This window comes from Phymastichus coffea, unplaced genomic scaffold (genome assembly GCF_024137745.1).
Source record: "Phymastichus coffea isolate CEN01 unplaced genomic scaffold, Cenicafe_Pcof_1.1 PCOF00083, whole genome shotgun sequence".
In the NCBI taxonomy this organism is placed as follows: domain Eukaryota; kingdom Metazoa; phylum Arthropoda; class Insecta; order Hymenoptera; family Eulophidae; genus Phymastichus; species Phymastichus coffea.
The window spans coordinates 874809-898059 of record NW_026706894.1 but is presented as its reverse complement, the minus strand read 5'-3'; the positions used below and the strand labels follow the sequence as shown (position 1 = coordinate 898059).

Sequence of the window (23251 nt, the reverse complement as noted above, 5' to 3'; positions counted from 1 at the left end):
GTTGTTACGATCGCGCACACGCACACATCCATGCCAATAAGCATGTATGCCACCACGGGTGCAGGCCGTATGCAAGTACCCGATGCCACGAAGGCTTTGTGGAGGAAAGACTAAAGTTTTGAGATCGAACGACAGCCAGAAGCAACTTCTCACCACGGTTTTCCCAAATGGACTGCCACTGACATCTCGTCGCAACCGAACAACTCACAAACCACTATGAGTGCGCGTGCGAAAACCATGGGAGAGCCCAGCCTACCCTCCCTCTCTTTATGGTAGCGCCAAGGTACTTTGCTTTTCCCGGCACCTGTTTAAGTAGTAAAATATCTGGTTTACCTGAAATATGGTCTTTTTACGACGCGCGAACGTCGATGGGCTTCGGAATTTTACGATGTGCGTGCGCGCCAATGGATTTGGGCTGGCCATTCTCCCTTAATCCCTCCACCCCCTCCCGCCGCCCTTTTATTTTCCTTTTCAATTTCGGAACTGTGCTGGGCAATATTACAGATTTGGGATGCGCTTGACCTATATAAGTTGAGCAAGTGGGAAGGCTCGAACGGCCGATAAAAAACATTAGAATAAAGGCATCGCAGTATAAGGATCTTAAAGAATACGAATGACTCTGAACTTTTTACCAACGATTCTACGTACATGCATGTTGAATAGAATTTCTCATAGAGCGTCGTGTTCTAATCTCTGATAGGGAAATACAAAAGGCCTCTGTTGGAAAGTGTGTCAATCAAAGCATATAAGTAAAAAATATATCAGTTTTTTTTCCGTTAAATTCTAGTTCTGGAGAAGTACAATATATATGCTGCAATAAATTTTTTAATCGAAAATCCTTTGTGTCTCGTAATAGAACTGAGAATTTTCCAATTTGCCGGGCTAATGGTCTTTTTCTCAGTGCGCGAGATAACGAGAAAATCAATGGCAGGGCAAATAAAAGATTCGCTTAATCAAGCGTAATGAGAAAGAAAGCCAAGCTCTCTCTCTCTCTCTCTTTCTCTTTTTCTCTCGGCTTATCAATAATAAGTACAATTGTAGAGCATTCATTTATCTAGCTGGACAGTTAAAATAAATGCCCTAGGCACACATGTTAACTCGTTTGCTCGGACTCATTTTTTCCTCTCTGTCTCTCTCTTTCAGGTTCGTTCACCAAGTTTTGCTTTGAACGTTATAAATTAGTCAACATTAAGCTTCGCGCGTCGCTATGAACACCACCAAAAAATAGTTCGCGGCCCCTCTCTCTCTCTCTCTCTCTCCACTGGGAACAGTAGTAACGTTTGGGAATAGTACCTGCTTCACCAGAGGAAGCTTTTGCACAACCAGCTCAACTAACTCCGAACGACGTTGGCTTTATAAATTGGTCTAAGTAAACAAAATCGAAGTGCGATTTAACTGCGTGACATTGCTTCTTCCTTGCTTTATATAGAAATGGTGCCACTACTTTTGTCGAACGAACGGTAACATGTTGTACGTTTACATATTTTTTGGCAGTAAAATCCTTTGTAAATAACATTTTATAAAAAAACCAAAACGCATTTCACGGAAAAGTAAGCTACGTTTATAATTCACCGAAGCGTTATAAAATGTTATTTTATCTGGGTAATATGTTTGCCATCATATCTTTTCTGCGAATCGCGTTTACACATTTATACAGGTTGTTTAGTTTTAGTTAGATTATTAGGCAGAATGTAAATATCCTTAATGCTATAAGTCTCAACTCTAAATTAAATTCGTGATGATAAGGAATAAAAGTCAGAATTTAAACAATCAACAATCACTTTACTTTATTAATATGAATTACTCTAAGATTTAGCCGGCATAAAAAACCCCAGTCGTAGGTGAGGAAAAAGACATTTGAATAAAACACATACGAAACAAAACTTATAATAAAACAATAATATTACTTCAAGTAAATATAACAAATGTCACGAAGATTATTTAGATTAGAGTAGAAATGATAAACAGTGTGAAGTAATCGTATAAACGCGCTTACATAGTTGGGATGTCGCAGTAATAAATTTAATGGCCACTCAATGAATATTCGCTCGCTCGCTTACCAGCTTGATGCCTATACAACAAGGAATCGATGTAGGGAAACGTCTTCACTGCTAGCTTAAACGTAGCTCATACGGATGGAGCCCTCGCTAACGTTTCTACTAGTGATGGATCCAACGGGCAAACTGCCGCAAGGGTGAAGACACTCCAGAGGAAGTCCCTCTGCTAAGGCAACAGGCACTCCTGTCCTTAGCCCCTGATAAGGCGTCGCTGATGGTCTCGAGCGAACAGCAAAGGTGCACGTCTGCACACACACTTCTTTTTTTTTTTTTGATTTAACGAGCGGCGAGTCCGTAGGATTTCCAACAGACGCGCAACACATGCAAGACATTTTTTGCCCCGTTCATGTGTTGAAGGCCTGCTGAACAATTCCTTTAAGTGTCGCTTTCTCCTCTGGTGAGCACGAGCTGAGCATACCTTCGACATGACCTGTGCAGCTGACAAATTTTCATATTTTAAGCAAAGGTGTTCGAAAGCATGCTCAAACTCGGTAGACGCGCAAACGGCACAAACACAGGTCATACGTATAATTACATTAACCCTTTGTGTACTTGAATGCAATTCAACATCTGCTGCTTCGGCTAGGCATTGATAAACAAGAGCAACGTTCAAACGAATTTATTTTTTATAGCATTTAAACTTAATTGGCAATACGATAAAAGAGAAGAAAAACAATTACATTTATTGCAATAAATATCGGCTGGGTTACGATATTTTAAATTTTAACAATGTCGAATGATACTAAAATAAATTCAATGAAAAACGCATTTTCCAAAATTGCTCTTATTGTTTAACAAAAAATAAAAGATAATTCGTTAATAATGGAAATCCACTAACGACGCTCTATCAAAAATATGACGTTACTATCTTAATTTCCTCATCGTATTCAGCAGAGACTCGAAAAGAAGTCCATTTTCGTTATAGTGTTTTGCCACGCAGCTGAGAATTCGAAGCATAGATAAACTCGTAATCTGTTTTTCCGTTGCTGCGGGAGAGAGAAATGCAATTACTTATCCTGGCTGGCGTACGCGTCTTGTTCCAATGTTGCTATACCAGCAAGGATCAAATTTAATTTCGATAAAGAAGATTTATAGGAATATAGCTAAAGGGACCAAGAACCGCGCCCCTTATCCTTTTTTTCTATTCACAAGGGACGCGCGTGGCCCGCTATTTTTCCGGATGCGCCAGAAATCGAGTTCCCGATAAACTTATACTCCCAATCGAGCTTTCTTTACTTGCTTATACTCTTGAAGCAGTAGCTTCTGCTGCGAGGCTACTCTCTTCTACTCTCTACCATAAAGCTCTACTCAGATACACATTCTCTTACCCGCAATATCCTAACTTGTCTATTACTGAGAATGCCTCGCGAGACCTTAGTTCAGAGTTTGTTCATACTTGTTCTTCACAGTCAAATAAATAGATATATCTCATCAATTATTTTTCTTTGAATTTAATTATATGGATTAATTAATTGTTTGTTACGCTATGTTAAACCATATAAATAAACGTAGCACTATATTGCATTAATCATTATTATTCACAAACAAAAGGTTTTTTTTTATTATCGCATAGCAATTATGCAGGAATGTAAAATGTACATCCATTCGACTGAGCAAGTAATAATTGAAGTATAATCGAAATTGCAGAATTGCAAATATTACAGAAATGGTTGATTGCTTCTGCTAGCTTTTCAAAGCCGTCTTTTTATTTTAAATTCTATGAAATTTGCGATAATCACGTTCCAACTGCGAGTTATTGAAAGCTATCTTATTTCTATCGATCAGTAGAATAAATAATGAATTCCTATTCTTGTGACAAATAAACGTAGAAATATGATGATATTGCTTATATTAGCCATTTAAAGATCCTCGATATGTCTCTACATTTCCAAATAAAAGTTATACTTTTATTTCCATTACAGGAGCTGATGACGAAGAGCACAGGATGTAAGACGCGACGCCTGTTGCTCATTGGTCTTGTGGTGACGATATTGCTGGTGCTGGTGATCACCGCGACTGCTGCAGTCCTTCTCAGCGGTAATGACCGCGAAACCGCGAGAATTGAAGCCTTCACCGGCCAAGGCATCTCCCTCGAGGAATGGCTTGGTGGGTCACTCTCTACCAAAGGCTTCAATGGCACTTGGCTTAGTGGTACGTGACCTTTTTTCTTCCTCCTAGTTTTTAGCTACAAGCTGTGTGACTGAAAAATCCTGCACTATCGCGGAAAGGCAAATTCACTGGCATACTTTTTCCATCGGGAAGTTGCTTTTTTTAAGCTTTATCGATAATACTGCGATGTATTTTTTTTTATAATTTCAATTGTATGATGCGCAGTTTGCATTTCCTGTAATAGCTTCCTTTATAGGTAAGAAACTACATTCGCGAGTGAATTGCTCGTCTTAGTTTTTTATGAGATCTAAGGGTTAACAGCTTTTTTTATGTACATCAACTCATCTGATAATCGAATCGCGTTTAAAAGATATTTACGTGACATGTAGGTTTATATAGAAAGCATCATAATCTTCAAAATGGATATGTCAGCAGTTTATTCCAAAACGTTCTAAGTGAAATAAGCATGAATGCAAAGCAGTGAAATATTATTCGCACAATTACTATTAATTTATATTATTAATCAAATACCTTTTTATCAAATTTCACGATGATTAACATTAATAAACAACCAGAAATATTGCATATCATATCTACCAATTAGTTATAATACCATGAAGTTGGTCTGATCAAACATTGATTACTCTACTGTAAAGTTTTCTCGGCTTTTAATTTTAAAGATTAAAATAGTTTGATCATTTTCAAAATATTTACATAATTTTTATTAATTTTTTAGTTGGTTCATGTATGCTTTTTAACTTTTTATAGAAATTGCATTAATAATTTTTCAGATCGAGTGTTCAATTTGACCCGAGTAAGATTGCGTATTTAATGTTGACAAACTATAATAATATACTAAACAAATTTTCTCATTTGAAATGTATTTAAAATTTTTCATATTTAAAAAAAAATCTTAAGATAATTTTCCAGAGTATGAAAAAACACTGCAAATCTCTACTTGTTTTTATTAGTTTACGAAAATTACATATTTTTATCCTAGAAATTAATTTTTAATATAAAATATTAGGTAGGTGTAAATGCAAAACGTCGACAAATGACGGCATTAAAAATTACACGACAAAATCAAAATTTTTTTGCCCTCCAAACAACATAAAACTGATCGTTGCATGAAAATCACTGCCCGCAGCCGCATTTAAAGTATAAGCCCCAAAAACAATAAAGCCGCGCATGAGTGGTTACTGCTGATTCGGCAGCGCACACGTTCGGGCCAGCGCTTTGAAGATAATATTGGCGTCCGCGTGCGGCGAACAACGAAACATTGCGCGGCTCGCATTCTTCATTGGCGCCGTTATGTATTCGTACGCGTGCGGCGAATGTGCAAAGGCGAATGGGCTTTGCAGATATGTCTCGCGAGCATCGCTGAAAACGCGCTGTGTAGCTGTTGCTGTTGCGGCTCTCCCGAGTATGATTTTTTCCCTCTCTGTGCCTGATGCTTCAAATGCCTGCCCAAATTTCGCTACTTTTTCGGTTGTTGCAGCACCACGCTGCAGTCGACTGGATATCGAATTCCGCGTTGGTGGCACATCTGAGCGTAACTTTCCGCGTTAGGATCTGTCAATTTTCTCGAGTATTTACGCGACGTTTGGAATGATTTAAATTCCAATACCGGACGATTGAAAGGGCATAACGTCTGTGCGGTTGTATACGCGCGTTGCCCGAATTCCTGATTTTTCTTTTCAGGAAAGCTTCACGTTACCGTAAACTGGTCGTAATGAAATTCGATACGTTCGTGATATTTGTACACGTCGAACACATTCCAATGGATTTGGTATACCAATGGTAAATTCAATAAGAAAATAACTTGCACGTGAATATCGGAAGATGCAAAAGCCTCTAAGCTTTTGTCTCTCAATTCAGAACACCGATTTAACGTTCCATTATAAATCAGCAATTTCTATAGAAATGACACTCATTTACCAAGTACGCCGAAAAATTTCTTCCACGAAACATTGTCGGACTCTAAAATGAAGGCATTAAAACCTCAAGTAAGTGTGCGTCAGGCCAACGAAATTAGTAGGATTCGTTTGCCTCGGTGCGGCGTTGGCAAGCCCCAAACAGAAGCACAAGGCAAAGAGTCGAGGTTTCAAATTAAAGTCTACTTGGCAGCGGCGAAACAAGTAGTAAAGCTAAGCCGCACTGCTAGCTACACAATACTACTACTAGCGCATAAGACTAAGCATTAACCGCGGAAAAATACAAGCAAAAAATAACACATCTGTTTCGCATACAGACGCGCTGGTTTGCAACTGGTAATTGCACCAGGCTTGATGAGTGTTTCAAGCGAAGGGGACACCCCCCGCGCGCTAAATTGAGGTGACTAGGTGCTCGCACAATGAATTACCCTCGCTTCGGCGCCACCGTTTTAGCCTCCCCCCTCACTCGCTTGGTGTTGAATATTGCGTTAGCAGTGACGCCGCCGCTGCCACGTTAATTTCGATTCTGCGAGATTAGCGAAAATTTCCGCGAACGTACCGCGATTATCGTACGCCAGTGCGAATGTAAATGCATCGTATGTATGAGTTTTGGTTTTAGAAACGCAGAATATGCTGAATTCTCGCGAAAGCTCGCCGTTTTTTTACCACTATAATTGCGATTGAATTGACGAAGGGGACACGTGGATATGAAATGTTCATTTTTACCTATGCGCGATAACTCGGAACATTAGAAGTAGAACGTCGTTGAAAGTGTTCCTTTCAGTATTAAAAGTGCACTTTAGCTTTGGACCTATTTTTGTCTCTCTCTCTCTCTCTCTCTCTCTCTCTCGCAACAGCCGCACGCGTACGGCAAGAACAATAGACTACAAAGTTTCAATGAAGTGCATTCAAATGCTCCGCAAAAAAAGATTATCGCGAAATCCTGAGCCTATTCAACTTGAGATTTTACGTGCTGTGGAGAGAAAAAGAATGATTTCAGTCGTGTATCCCGTTTCACAATGATTTATCTTCTTAGTACATCTTGTGCCAATTGTAGTGAAAATTGTGCACGAGTCAGGAACAAGTTTAAAGCAACTTCAAGCAAAATTTTAAGCAGGATAAAAATTACGTATGTTCAAGAATTCTTTTTTCTCGATTCGGTAACTTTGAAAGGAGCACTTTCAATCAGTACACGTGAATGAAACTTGAGTGAAGCGTAAGTAAGAGTAGAAGCCCGGAGTAACGATCGGGAAAGTTGCGTTACAATGTCAACGCACGTCTCTCCGCTTGGATTCTTGGTCCTAGGTCTGTTTTTCCGTACTGTCAGGTGGAAAAGGTAATTGATCGAATATAACTGGCGATGAAAGTAGGGGCGCGAATAGAAATAAGAATGCTTATCAAAACAAAACTTTGGGCCGCAGCCCTAATTCGGTAACACTCGCAGCAGGTTGTTTGTAACTCGCCTTGTTATTGCGCGAGTCTTTGACGTTAATTGCTTGCTTGCTGCGCACAGTGAGGCTACAGTTTCTTTTCGTTCTCTCCCCTCCTCGTCCGCTACGCGCGCAAAACTTTTCGAAGCTACACTCTCCGTCCGCATAATGCATCTCTGGTGCTGCACCCCTTTTCCACCTCGACACCTTGATTAAATTCGCCTTTCTTTTGCTCCTCTGCAGCCGAATGCCTCCCCCTAGGAATGAGAAAAATTGACCCGAGACTCGAAGAGAAAGATCCCGTGGCATATTCCGTAGACTGCTGCAGTTTCGCCAGCCGCTGAATCTTAAATGTTTTCTACTCGACTTTCCCGCTCGCGCGTAAATACACAAGCGCGCTCTCGGCTTTTGGCTTCTCCCCCACTTTCTCGCGGACGGCCGCCGAGGAAAAGTTGAGCGGTTAAGAGGCAAAAATGAATGCAAAGAATATAACCGAAAGAAGCCGGAACCAAAACTTGCCGGAAATTGGATTAAGAGCTTTTTAGTGCACGCCAGACAGCTTTAATTCCTGCGGAAAAATAAGTTACGAAAGGAATGACAAAAAGATCTGCAATTAGGTTAATCCGCGAGTTCCGTATGAAGTTTGACTTCGTTATTCGCCTCCTGAAATAAAAGCTGTACTTCGAGCTGTGATTCTATTCGGCGGAAATTCAATGTCGTGATTGACATTTGCTGTTAGAAAATCAGAAATTCGTCACAATGACAGTTTGCGCGTATTTCACGAGGGAGGAACAAAAAGAACAAAAGTAAACAAGCGATAGCCATAGTCGATCCGATAACAATGCGCACGCCTAGACAGTGCAGTTTTTCGAAAAATTGGTCACACATATGTGTGCGCAGTGAAAACCTGTCCATTGGGTTATTGTTAGCTTCGGCAACGTATCCCGCGCCGGAGAGACGATTCGCGCACGTATCTGCTTTATTTCGGCACGCGCGCTCTCTTTTCGTCTTGTATGCGGAATATTGTCGAGCGTGCGAACCGACGATGCGGAATTATTTAAAGAAAGGGATATCGCGTCGACGAGTAAGAGGAGAGAAAAAAAAAGAAATAAAGAAAAGAGCCACATGTGTAGAGAGAAGCACGAGCGTGGTCTGTGCGCTTCGCTGATTTACCGTAGTTTTTTCCTTTGTTATTCGCGAATACTGTTCGAAATGCTTTGTGTTCTCGTTTCTACCCCTACGTTTTCTCTGCTTTTCCGAGCATTCTCTCTTTCTCTCTCTCTCTCTCTCTCTCTCTCTCTCTCTCTCTCTCTCTCTGAATCTTTTCCATTTTCAGTTTTTCCTCGTATATGACTCGATTCTCAACATTCACGATGTACGCTTGTATGAAGTTGGTTCAAAGTGTCGTTTTGTGAATACGTTTTCTACTTATATGAGCACTACTGTTTTGACAAGCAATAGTGGAAATTTGTGATCGCATCGGTTTTATGTTTTCTCGTGGTTTTCAGCTCTGTAAGCGTGGATGTAATGAATTTAGAAAGTGTTTCAATACCCGTGTACCTTTAGACGCGCAGAAAAAGCGCGAATAAAGTAGGACATTTTTCATATTTCTTATTGCAACATATCAAAGTAAATATCATTTGTTCAATAGTTTTCCGTAACTGAAAATCAGCTAATTTTCGGTCTCGGTCTGTTAAGGTAAAAATTAATTTGTCAAAAAGGTTGAAAATCTTGAAAAATAACAATGAAACAAATCGTAAGAAAGACATACAAAAATTTTAATTCTATTTTCCAGGTTAATGAAGTAACTGAATTATAGTCATTCTACCGGTCTAATATTAATGTCGCTAACTGGCGAATGAATACATTTAATCACACGTAATATATAATTAATTCGAAAGCACTACTAGTAGTGAATATTTTTTTTCTCAACAAAATAATTGAAATATTCTATCTTCGATTATGTTTATATCGTAAAAGCGTCGCCAAGGAAGAATATATTTTCTTTTCATTGTACTCTCAGTTACGCTCATAAATTTGGACTAATTTTTTAGACGTTCCTTCGGCGGCGAGGCGTATCACGCGAACGGATGAAAACAAAAGTCACAGTTAATCATGGACAAAGCGCATAAATGCTAGCAAACGCATAAAAGGGAGGCAGAAAAAAATGAGTAATTCCAGTATTTAAACCGTTGCTCGTAACTAGCATGACGTTTTCCATTACTTTGTGTGCGTAAAGCGCACAGAATCCGCAGCTGTTTCATTGTAAATGAGAGAGAGAGATTTGGCGTATAGTGTTTCTCTCTTTTATCTATAGCGTCTGTTTCGTTAGGAAGAGAGAGAGAGAGAGAGAGAGAGAGGGAGAGTCTAAAAAGAGCAGAAGTTTAAAATAAATAAAAGATTTGCCATGGCTTTTAACTGAAAAAGCTTCAGCCAGGCGATACATCACTGCGGGCGCCCAACTGGTGTGTGCGTGTGTGTATGTGTGTGTTCAAAGAGTGGAACGTTAGAGCCTATGGTCAGATTCCATTCGCCTGCAAACTTGCATTGTATACGTAAACATATAGCCCAGCTGCGTTACGGTGGGCGGAGGTCCCTTTAAAACCAACCAGGAAAATAAAAATAGCAACGAGTACACGGCTTGACGAGTACTAATGATAGCGGCCGCGTCGCCACGCGCGTGCAATGCGTTTCGTGACTTATACGCATTACCGTTGGCGTATCCATGATATCCACCAGCCTGCACTGCACCACCACCACCACCACGCCAGCGCGGCATATAATTAACGGATTAACTCTGATGGGGCTTTGCCACACGCAATCGTGACCAGCTGATGTAATGCCTGACGCTGCTGCTGCTGAGAATCCCTCTATCGAAATAAATGTCTTACGCCCGCTGCTGATGGATTTCGCGCGATGGTTCATGCATAGTTCGGCCCGTTAAATACAGTATATTTGGTTGATAACTGCCTTATAAATGTTGCAAAGTTTATAGAAATTGATTCAAATTGTCTGTCAGCGCTATTAATGTTACCGTTGCACAAAATATAAATACGTTGGTGTTTTTGTAATTTTATATCGAAAAATAATTTTGTTATTGTTGAACTTTAATTTTATTTTACTAGGAAACTACAATTTAAATTGAATTGTCAAGTGACAGATAAAATACTTCGATGGATAAAATACTCATTTGATATATGTGTCCTCGTGTGTAAATTCCGTTATGAAAAGCTTGCATTCAGTTAGCTCAAAAAATAGTGGCGCATATGACATATGACAAAACATGCAAGCATTCACAGTGTAAAAGTTTCATGCTTTTCACGCGCAATGTACGTGTCTATACTGCTGATTTTGTTAGATAAACTTGAAAAATTGATAGCCAAACCAGAGTGCAACGTCGACTGGATTTGTCTGTGATAACAGTGTAAAACGTAGAGATAGATGAAATATTATATCCAGGCTATGTTTGCAAAATGCTTCAGCTTATTCAAAGGTATGAAAAAATATTTGTCGATCGGAAATCATAGCTATAGTATCAATGGTATTCCCTGAAATATCTTTGAAAGAGGATTACATTGATTATTTCTTTTGTATGTCATTCGCCTCTACAGAAGTACTTGCGAAAATGTCAACGTTTCAGTTACACGCGGCATGAGAAATAGTTCGAGAAAAAAAGAGATCTGTTTGAAATTCATCTAGATAACAAATTCTTGACTACTCGCGAAGAATGCTCCCATCGTTTATGATTTTATAAACATTTTGAACGTTCAGCATTTGTAAAGCAATATTTATAGCCTTAAACTTTCCACTGCAAAAAATATTCCAACGAGAGCAAAAGGAAAACATCTTTTTGTTTTTTTCTGGACCGACGAAGTAAAATATATATTTCTCCGGTGAAAACGCAAGAGCGATCAATCTTCATTATCAATTGAATGTCGACGCTGATATGCTTCCTGTTTTATTGCGCGCATAATAAAAGCGTAACTAGAGCCACAGAGCAAACGAACGAACATCTAATGAAAGTTTTGGCAAATCACTGTTGGTCGATCGAGCACGGAGAAAGTAAGCATAAAAGAAGAAAGAAAGAGAGAGAGAGAGAAAAAAGCAGGACAGTTAGACGAAGCCTGTGCGAAGCAAGCGTAAAAGCCCGAAAGTACACTAAAAGCATAATGCGACGGTAGCAGGTAGAAAATGAGCTTGGCAACGCGAGAGAATAGCTCGTTGTACGTTGCGTGGACGTATATACCCTGACGGAAAAATACAAACATCGCGAGAGCGAGAAAAGTCGAAATCCACAGTTCCGAAAAAAACACTCTTCGTGTATCCGTTCTGTTGGATTTAACGAGTTTCGGGTGCGCCTTGTCCCTTAGCAAACACACATTGGCGCACCTATCCTCATCAGAGTGAGTATGTCAACAATGGAGTAGCTGTTTATCGAGGCTTTACGTAATGTCCATGTTAGTTTGTGTGCGTGAGAGAGAGAGAGAAAGCTATCCTACTCCCTTGCGGTACTTAGTACTTCAGGCGTCGACGGGATCCTCTCGTAAAAAGCTTCAACGTTAATACGCGTTTTTATGGTCTATGAGAGGAAAAGCCAACGCGCCACAGCTGCGTATCACACCTTCGACGATGAATTTCGTGTAACACGCCGCGCCGTATTTATAACTTTTGCATTTTGCAAATTTACAGCACACCCTCCCCTCGCCCTCTTAGCCATTTTCAAGATTACATAGAAAAATACCCTTCTTGACTTCTTTGAGAATTACATTTTCTAATTGTACGCGGTACTTTTAACAGTCTCTCAAGAAAAACTCGAAAGAAAGTACATGACTCTATAACTATTAAAACGGCTATTACGATTGTTAGTGACACGAATTTTTATTGAATTTTTCCTTCGTAAACTTGCTTAGTTGTTTTAATGATCATTTCTCTTTTTTCGACAAGATTTTTGTCTTTAGAGTAGTTTAGCAGTAAAAACACACTTGCAAAAATAATCAGCTTACAAGGACAATTAATCATCGTCAACGTAAAATCGTTGCAGTTTTGCGATAAGCGCTATTTACGACAGGCATGTCAAATGCTTGATATCGATTAACGGCCGGATGGTCGCCAAACTAATATAAGGGCGGCGGTGGCAACGAGGCTGTTTGCAATGTTCACGCGGGCAGTAGAGCAGTATACATGCGCTACCTGTACCCGTTGGCGGGGTTTGTAAATGGATGCGTATACGCAGTCCTTCCTCTCCCTGCCCCTTTTCAAGCTGTAATACTACGCCCATACCGAAGCGTTCACTGCATCAGCTGATAATTAGCATAGACATGTAATAATTCATTGATTGTCAATTACTACTAGCCAAGGTAGTTGTAGTACTCTCGCCCTTTCAGTTTAACTATTAATTGAATAAATGTTCTTTATCTTCTTGTTGTTCAATAAAATTCGAAAATTATTCAGACTCTCGGTTACACGTCAGCTTCTATTTTCATATATATTTCGAGTAATGAATGAATTATGCTTCCGTCGGTCATTAAGATAATTCCAAATAAAAAAAAAACAAAAAAAAAAAACAAAAGATCGCAAGTTATGATGCAAAGGAACGCCAATCGAAATCAGATTTGAGCTGCTCGAGCGATTGACCGAGCTTTCGGGTGTTGTACGTCGGCGGCGTCGTAAAAGTGTGCGCGTTGGCGACATAATGGATCGCAGTCGATTTACGTCTCGCAGTAAATATCGTTGCAGGCCAGAGATTGGAGACGTGTGCGAGCGAGCGAGCCAACGTGTTAATATCCGGTTAAGCGTTATGCATCGATGTTACGCTATTTACATGGAAATTCAGATGCCGTTGCTACTGATTTCATACTGCGACGCATCGGTAGATATTATACTGGCTAGCCAAGCTGCATTCTCGCCTTTGACTTCCTCTGTATGGGAATTTCAAATCTGCATGATCGCATCTGATCAGTATATTATTGATTTTGGACAGAGACAATTTATCGTAATTGTTGATATTTTGTAAATCTAAAGATAGCATAAAAATTGACATGCACATAGAAAAAGATTCAAAATACATAGTACATAAAATTCTCAGTACTTCTTTTCTTCCTGACTAATGGTCCAGCTGATGATTTGTCGGCCTATAAGATTCGTAAAAAATGCTCCTTCGTTTTATCTACTTTTTACGAGGAAACCGCCTGCGCGAGTTTCAAAGAAAACACCGCGAGTTCAGTCTCTTTCTCTCGTATATCAACAGCATACAAGGACATAAAAAATAAAAAGAAAGCTAAACACTTGTTTAAATCTTTATTTTTCCTTGGGTTACAGGTGACGAGATTTTTTACGAGGACGAGAGCGGAAATTTGATGATATTCAACGTCACGTCAAAGCGCAGTCGAACAGTTCTCAACATTAGCAATTCCGTAAGTAGAATTTGCGCCAGCAATATCCCTTGTAACGCACACCATATGAAAGCCACACGAATATTTCATAGAAATCACCCAATCAAAAATTGTCATTTGCCAAATATACAGGAGCGTTCGTTATTGATCAGTCGATCGAATGCGCGATTGTACTATAGGACAAATATCCATATCTCGGCGTGAGTTAACGCGCTATTTGTAAACGTCAACGACAGCCATTGCAATCTATTATCCGATGGATCTAAATTCACGTGAAATCATAAACTGTCTATTGCTCGCAAATTAACGTCAAAATACAGCAGAGGCACCGCCACACGTTGTCTCATATCGTTTCTGCTGCTAAATACGAGAGAACAATGCATACTGCTATTGCCATTTGTGTACTAACAGCGAACGATTTATATTAGAGCCACAAGTCGTAATTTTCCAATTGCAAGTTTGCCGAAGAAAGTCCGCGGACGATGATGTACACGATGAACATGATATACATGTAACCCGAAACACAGAGCAGAGCAGCTTGAGCGGATCAGTGATGACGAGTCAAATTAGGCCAAATATTATCGGTCCGTTGCCAGCAGTGCCGGTGCTCGCGCGCGCACTACGACTTTGACTTGTGTGTCTGTCTGTGTTGGGCTTGTTATATCGACCAGACACGTCACTTGACTAGGCAATCGCGAAAATTGCCGTGATAACCATTCGAATCGCTGTGCCCCCGCTTTCCCAAGTTTCCTACGTGCTTCGCACAGACTCACGAGTGTGTGTGGCTGACCTGCCTGACTACAGGCTTGATAATTAGTACGGGGCAGTCTTGCGTTTCAATTGTTACCCCGACCGTATATACAACAAACTTTTACCTATCCTCGTTGGTGTTTTCACTCGTGGTAAGATCGATTAGCTAAATAAAAATAGTGTTTGATGCAAAAATTTATATACTTGTGTTAATTTTTTAAATATTTTTCACATCCATTGTAGCGATTGTAAGCAGTTCATTTTTCATTTATGATGCTTCGCGTTGCATAAAATACTGCCGATTTTTTCCAGTCAATATAAATTCAACGTAGTGGAAAAATACGGATTCGCCGAAAGAAAGAGAGAAAGAGAGAGAGAGAGAGAGAGAGAGAGAGAGAGAGAGAGAGAGAGAAAGCTCAAACGTAAACTTGTCGCGTATTTCATCCTAATCTATTCCCCACTGGTGCTCACAGTAACTATATTTCGGAGGCAGCGGCCGAGACCAAAGCTGCTGATCTATCGGTATGCTTGAAAATACATTGTCCTGCGTTTCACGATTGTCGCAACATTACGAGCAGATTTTACGCCCCACTATGTTACATTTCACTTAGATTCTCCACAACTCGAAATAAATCGCCGTCGGTGTGCTACACACGGTCAAACTAATTTTACAAAGGCAAAATTCCTCATAGAATTTCTAAAATACACTCGCAAAGTCTCTTCCAATCGATTGAATCGTGTCCGCGTAAAAGAAAAAAAAAAAGAAGATATCGGATAAGAGTTTTTTGTGAGCGAATAAAATGACCGTCCCATATTTTCCGCATCCTACGATTAATCCTATGACTAACCGCTCGTTCGCTCGCTCTCTTTGTAATTTCGTTGCCGGTATTCCGAGGCTCATGCATCTGCCGTCTGCTACGTGCAGCGGAAAGCCTTTCACGTGGTGTGCTGCTACCCGAGGTATCGCGCGGCGTCCAAGTTTCACGTGGCCGACCTCTTTGGCGTGTCGTTGCTCGTTGCCCGCTGTCTCCCTGGCGGCAGTTTAATTTTGAGGAGGTTGCGAGCAGCCACGAGGAAAGTCGACGCCCCGCGAGCTGCCTACACGGCCCTGCTACACGTACACGAAAAATCTGTAACGACGCCTGTTCTGTTCGCAGGCGCTCAGCGCGAGCTTCGATCATCAGTTCTCGGCGGACCGCAAGTACCTGCTGTTGGCTTTCAATTATCAGAGGGTAAGTACGCTAGCACTGCTCTATATATACTAGCTAGCGCGCCATTATTATTATTGTATTTATGATGGTATTACGGGACGCGGGGGCCCATCTCGAAAAACGATGATGAAGGTGTTTTCATCATCGTTATTGGCTATTACGGCTTTAACGCTCGTATAATGAAATTTCAGGCCCCCTGCACTCCTCAGCAACCAGCCCGTATTAGATCAGACTTCCTTTTAGTATTAGTTATCCGAGAAACTTAAGACTTATATTGAATCGTAAATTATTCGATGGGACGTTACCGAGCCGAAAGCTAACAAAAGCGATTTACGCAAGCAATTACGATACATCTATGAAAACGGCATATCAATCCGGTGGGCCTCGTCGAGTGATCAAAGCGCTTTTTTTACTACTGTAGCCTTTATTGCCTGTCTGCAATGATGTTTCGCATTCCAACGCAATATCAACATATTTCGTCCGTGCGTGCAAATTCAAGGATACATTATGCCTTCTTTTTCCGAAAATTACAGGTATGCATTATGGGTAATCTCGATACAACGCCCGGTATTATATTGCCAGCATTTAACTTAAGCGAGCCTGTGGCGCTGCGTTATTAATGGGTGATAAACTTGCCAAAATAATTACACTCGCAATAAGTTATTTGTGCGAGTGGCTTTCGCGGAAAATTGATTGCACGTGGTTTCTTTCGTCCACTATAGAGTCCCTTCTAATTTCAAAAATTCAGCTGATACGGCGAATAATGCACTTATCGTTGATTTTAAAGCTTTTTCTGACATTCAATTTGCAATCATGAAAGAAACTTGCAAGTACATATAAAAATATAACCTATCTATCCCGATGTAAACGATAGCACTGTAATAGGAAAAAACGCCCAACGTATATTTTGAAACGGACTTTGTTATAAAAGCTTTTGCGAGTAGCTTACGCTCAGCGCAGTTGTTTTTTGCGATGTATATATAGTTTTCCACACTTTCTATTTACGTAGTATTTTTTCTAATAGACACTCTCGAGTTTGTTTTAAAAAACCATCATAAATAAACATTGAATTTTAGAGATAATACAAATAATGGCTTAAACAAGTATATATTGTTACTCCTTAAACCTGCAACTACATCATAGCCCAATATATGTTTTGGATAATTTCATAATTTGAATATTTTCCACTTTGCTGATTGCACGAACTATTATGTTCGAACTATTATGTGTAAAACCCTCGCGGACATGTTTATTAATCAATACTCACGCGCAATAAAATAAACTTTAAGGAACATAATATTAACTAAGCCGCGGTGATTAATGTAATTGAGAAATGCTTTATCAGTACTGTATTTCGTGTTGTGTTTGTAAATAGTATCTAACGTAGAAACAAGTTGTTCTATAACCGCACTCATTTTCTTTCGAAACTTCGCAGCGCAGTATAAATTTCTTACATTTTCATTGCTATCTTCAATCACAAGTAGTTCAAGAGTCGTAAATTAAAAATGTGTTTAATGAAACGAATGTTATTAAGAGCCGGCCCTCTTCCGGAAAATGTAGGAAAGTTCGCAGAAGCATTCGTCCTTTACCGCAGTTACAAGAATCATACATAATTCCGCACAAATTCTGTAGCTAATGATAGTTATTCACTTTGAATCCAGCCATTTGTTTACAGTAGCTTGGCTATAATATTCTAATGAGGACCGTTTCATGCTAATCTCCACTTAATCGCGCTTATGGCCCAATAAATTGATGCAATTGCCAAAACGAGATATCGCTATGTCATCTTCATAATCTTTTGCACTTAATTATTTACATATTACATGTAATATTCTGGCATTCCAGGGGATCAGGTTACTACGGCGCGTGCCGTGAAAACCTCGTAAAAAATATTATGGAATTTCGATCGCATGTCGATAATGTAAATATCATTGATTTCGCGCATATAAGGTCAATTGTTTGAAACGATAGCTTGATGATTTTATAGATTCAGTCATGCAACTGAGACCATACTAACGAGGGCATTCATGGATAAAATAAGCAGCTATCGAAAATCTAAAAAAATCTCATTACCGACATTAATTAGCCGTACCCTCTGACTATGGCCTAGAAATATGAATTTGCGGGCAAAAGGATTATTATAACATTGATGTACTCACAATAATTCAGCCATGGCCTGGCTATTATCCTGGCTTATTATATTATTCAAATAACAAGGCGAGGGCTGGAGGCATGCTAAAGGCGAAATTTCATCAAGTTCGCATGAAAGGTAATACCCCTTGAATAGAATTTCGTGAACGTGGCTAATTATAATATCAAGTTCAAAGGAGAACTCGGATGCGCTTAATCTTTTAATGGAGTAAATCAGTATTACGACCACCATGGCGACAACAGCGAAGAACGTGCAGCGTGGCGGCCAGGGGAAGCTCGCTTGTGTCCGCTAATGCCTCGATTCAGCCCGCACCAGTGTTGCAGTAATGTATACAGAGCTCGCGTTCGTGTGCCAGCACTGCTTGAAACTCGTAAACTAGCCTCGAGCTCCATCAATTTCCATGCAGTACGCGTGTATCGCCCGCCACGATTGATTTGCATGACGCGTATAAATTTCCTTTCCTTCCCCCTTCGCCCCGCCTCATACCTACTATATTTGATTCGCTTTAATTTTTACCAATTTCCCCGCGACGCGCGACACTGATCAATCAATTTCCCTTTTTCTGCTCTGTCCTGGAATTTCCCCGTTGTCTCTCTCAAAAATTGACGATCTTTCGATTTTAACTGTTTTCGTATGCAAATATTTCTTGTTCGCCATCTGTTCGGGTATTGTGCCTTGAATTATTCTACATGTCATAAATAATTTCTTCCGCGGGCGGGGGTGGAGGAGAGACCGATTCCTGAATGATTTATGCGTTGCGCCAGTTGTTGCCAACGTCAAATATATACACTGGACAAAAAGCTCGGCTTTTACTCGCAGCCACATGAATACTGAGGATATTTTTTTTTCTTTCTATTCGAAATTTAGTCTTTACTACCTATGCATAATTTATAACCGTTTTTACATTTTATCATTATACAAAAGAAAAGAGAGTACCGAAAGACTTTTTTTTATGGTGCGTAGCAGTGATTTGTTCATTTGTAGCGACAATGTGTCGTAGACTTGAAGTGGAGTTGAAAAATACATCGGGTTTTTTTTTAAATGTTGTCGGGCGACATATCGAAATTCTGCCAAAACAAATGAAAAATTTGAGGGCCTGAAGGTATGGGTGTCGCTGTGCTGTCATACCCAATAAAAATTTGAAATATGGTGTTTCTATTGTAACATACAATACGAATACGCCGTACGACGTCAGCCGCTATAAAAAATAGCGTTGTTCGCAAGACTTTTAATGAACGTTTGGATCAATCGCATATAGAAGTCATTCGATACAGAAATAATATTATTCCAAGCCTTATACTTGCATAAGCAATGTAATGAAACAATTAGTAAACTTTCCTCGCGCGCGCAAAAAAAAAATAAAAAATAAAATAGATTGTTCTGGCGCAGAAAATTCATCTTCCTAGAAGCAATCTTCGATCGCCGGAAAATACGAGAAATAAAGAATACAAACTCGCTAAGGACACCTCGCGAATTAATTTGCAGCGAGGATCGCGCGCTCATACCTCCTCCCCAAGGATTTAACGGTGCCGGGCGTAAAACTCCCGTGCTACACGCATATACGATAGGTGTGCGCGCAGGCGGCGCGCGCAACGTTTACGGGATTGTGTGGCGCCAATCTCGGCAATATATTACGCCGTGTCAAATAGCGTAAGAGAGTAGGCGGGGAAACTCATTTAAAGTGTCGCTCTCGTGACATGTAAAGTTTTAATTTAGCGCCTCCTTCCAACGACATGGACGGCGTGGCATTTGCCTCTTTACGCTGTCGCCCTGTCAACTTTGCGAGCTTGTAAGCTCCCTGAGTATTCGCGCGCGCAGCCGGCTAACGAAAGAGGATTAACGCGGCACTCGTTATACTAGCTCTACTTATCCTACTTTCTTTTGCAGCCGTGCCAATCCGCGATGCCCAATCTCTCCCTTTGTTTTCTCTCGTTCAAACGCCCCTCTGACGCTTTTGGTTTATTTCTCGAAGCCTCAGCTCGCTCGCTATCTTTTTATTATCGTGAGCTGACTAAGTCTAAGAAGCATGTTGAAAAATGCGTTCTAATGAGGGAGAGGTTAAAAAGAGCGCAGCTGCTCGCCGACTATCGAGTGATGACAGCTGACGAGCTAAATTTAGCGAGAAACTAGCGACCCTTGGCACAAGAGGGTAGCCGCACGCAAGTGCCTCAAAATCCCACACGTAGAGGAGCATCATTTGAGGCTCCGAGTGACAATTTTATCGCTTTCGGCCACGTGCGCGCAGCCGGAGGTCATTAGGGGAGATCGCTGTGGCTGCCCACGGCATGCACATTTAAAAGAAACATCGAGATCAAAGAATATCTACGTAGGGCAGTGTCATTGGCTGTTCATTAGGCGACAATCGAAATTTATAGATTCGTTTGGTCGTTTTTGCGAGCGAGCGCGCGAGCTAATGGACCGAGCAATATCGTCGCCGGCTTACTTTGGCCTGGTAGCTTGCCAGTACGATGAAAAAACTACGCTCGTTTCCTCTCGACCCGCTCTCTCTCCCTCTCTCTCTTGGATTCTATGATACGACTAAATGACCGTCGATTTTAGATCTCGCTCTGCCTCTCTCCCACTGTGCTGCGCGCGCGAAAATTGAACCAACTTTCGCGGACTGAGAAAAATTGCTCCGATCGTTCGCCGAAAGTTCCAACGCGCTCGCTTGCGGGCATCGTCGAATACCACTATTTATGGCCTATTCAACCCCAATCAAGTTCTCTCTTCCAAAAGCCTCTTTCCTCGAGGCTCGTAGGTCGCGCCAGTCATGCGCTGATCAATGCGAATTGAAATTAACAGTTTGCCGAAATCATTTATTTGTGTCCTATATAACTATGACCTCTTGAATGTCGATCGAGTTCTTTCTCATTTATTCACGTCGGATTTTTTGGTTGTAATTATACCAGTCGTAATTACATCCCCCCCCCCATAAGTATATATTCTACACATTTTTACGCATTGTTGATTTATGCGTATATGGTTATGTGCCTGTTAGTACATTCGATTACGTGATAATGTGTTAAAAATATATATGTAGCTTTTTATTGTGATCTACTTTATCCAAAGTGTATGGAAGTCCACCGCGTTCGATATGTATAAATTATCAGGATCAAACCAACAAAGCTTTTTCACGTCATTTACATTATTGCGTTATTTACGCGTACGTTCGAATATTAATGACTTTGTCCTGTATATAACCGCAAAATATCGTGATACATAGCTTTTGTGTGATAATGTGCTTTGAATTTATATGATGTATGATCCACCTCTATGCACGTGTCAAAAGCTTCGAGTTTTTCTTTTACTGAATAAATCTATTATAGAGGCTTTGAGTTGAGAGCTAAAATTGATGTTATTTGGAGATATTCTTTCCTAAAAAAATTATGATTTATTAAAATTTTATTGAATTGATCGGGAACTAAATCAAACTATTTTGTTATGTTAATACAAATACTACAGAGAATTATATGAATTTGGAGATTGCGTAAATTTTCGAAAATTAATCGAATTACACATTATGAATACATATTACGAATTACACATTATAACTGAATCAAATGCGCTTTTCTAATGAATTGATAATGTTTAAAATTTGAACTTACGAAATTAGATTACAACATTAGAAAATAAATGAATGACGTCAAGCCATATGTATGGACAAAATTGATGATCGCATTTTTGATAACGTCATTTGTAGAACAGTAATCTACGTAAGTTGCTTATCACTGCGAAGTCAACACTAAACTTTCAAATGAAATTGAGGTGTAATTAACGGGCGGACTTTGAAGAGGCTTGCGAGCCCCATCGTAGAAGATGGCGTGCCGACCATAAATCGCGCAATTAAAAAAGCCACGGCAAAAAGAAAATGAGGAAAACCTTTTTCTTTGAGCATGGAAGATGTTTTTTCTTTCAATCTCTTTTTCTCTTTTTGCGATTTTCTCGTTTTCGCCCTGTCTCTCTCTCTCTCTCTTTCTCTCTCCTCCCCCTTCCCGTCCCAACGACTCTTGGGGTTTATTTTACATCCGACTTGGAGCTTTAGCAGCTCATTTTGAAGATAAACGACGGGTTCTTGCAGCGCAAACAAGCGCTGATTGCATGCCTGAAGAAAGTGCAAATTTTCTCCAATCGCTTTTCCAGTCGGAAAATCGAGGCTCTCCGCGCTTAGTATCCAATTTCAATATTTCGATTTCACTTCTGTTCTTTTTTCGTCGAGTTATACATACATTTGCTTGTTTGTTTGCTACATTTTCCTACGAGAGCGAAAAAGACTTGCGCAATGAGACGTTCTGGCGTCGACGAGAAATGTAGAGAGAAAGATACGTTGAAAGCATTCTCGGAGAGAAAAATTGCTTTCTCTGTTTTACGGTTTCTTATTTGAAAGTAGGCGACAAAAAAAATGAATTTAGAAAAAGTTGGAATGATTACTGAGTTTTTTACTCTGCTGGATTTCAAAACGTGTTTTATAAAACCTAACATTTGCAAGGCGAAAAATACTGTAATTTCATAGTAACCAAGAAAATAATGGGCTATTCCGAAAGTTTCATTATTTTCCAGCGTTGCTGTTGACATAGTAATTTTAAATATCGCATAGCTTCTGTTCAAAGTGGTAACTGCACAAGTCCTTCAGACGATGAAAAAGTGGTAGTAGGAAATAATATATAATAAAATATAACTTTCATTAAAACGTAGATATGGAAGAAAAATCGCTGTATCTATAATGTAAGCCATATATTTTCTATAACGACATCAATCTGTATTGCTCATATCCGTGACGATCTGACCACACATTACATAGCAAAGTTGTCAAACCAAATAACTTGACGTGATCCATTACTTTGAAAAAAGATGACTTCCATAAGAGAGACGAGCGAAATTCAATGTAGAAGATTGGAGGTCATAAAGCCGCGGAAACACTCGGCGACTGAGAATTCCGAAACAGCGATATTTCATCGGGAGAGGGCTGCTGCTGCGGCACCTTTATGCAAAATCGGGAAAACGGAGGGCGGCGCGCCTTCTACACTCGCGACCATTATAACTCGGAGCTCGAATTTCTTCTCTTCTATAGCATTCGCATAGGCCTGCTGCTGCCTCGAATCGCTACTGCCATTATTCATCTTTAGCCAAATAAGGCCGAGAGATGGAAATATCAGTGCTGCGGTCTTGTGCAACAAGCAACACCGTTGAAGATCATTCCGAAAACTTCAAATATCTGC

The 23251-nt window shown here is 40.1% G+C and overlaps 1 protein-coding gene across 4 annotated transcripts in view; it reads left to right on the top strand.

Annotated features, from left to right (window-relative positions):
- Positions 1 to 23251, top strand: part of LOC131668751 (venom dipeptidyl peptidase 4-like) — a 156731-nt gene that overhangs the window by 95038 nt on the left and 38442 nt on the right. For all 4 annotated transcript variants that reach the window (XM_058943164.1, XM_058943167.1, XM_058943165.1 and 1 more), the window contains 3 exons: positions 3980 to 4208; positions 13849 to 13943; positions 15830 to 15904. In XM_058943164.1, the coding sequence (XP_058799147.1) occupies positions 3980 to 4208; positions 13849 to 13943; positions 15830 to 15904 (399 nt within the window). The remainder of the gene's footprint in view (positions 1 to 3979; positions 4209 to 13848; positions 13944 to 15829; positions 15905 to 23251) is intronic.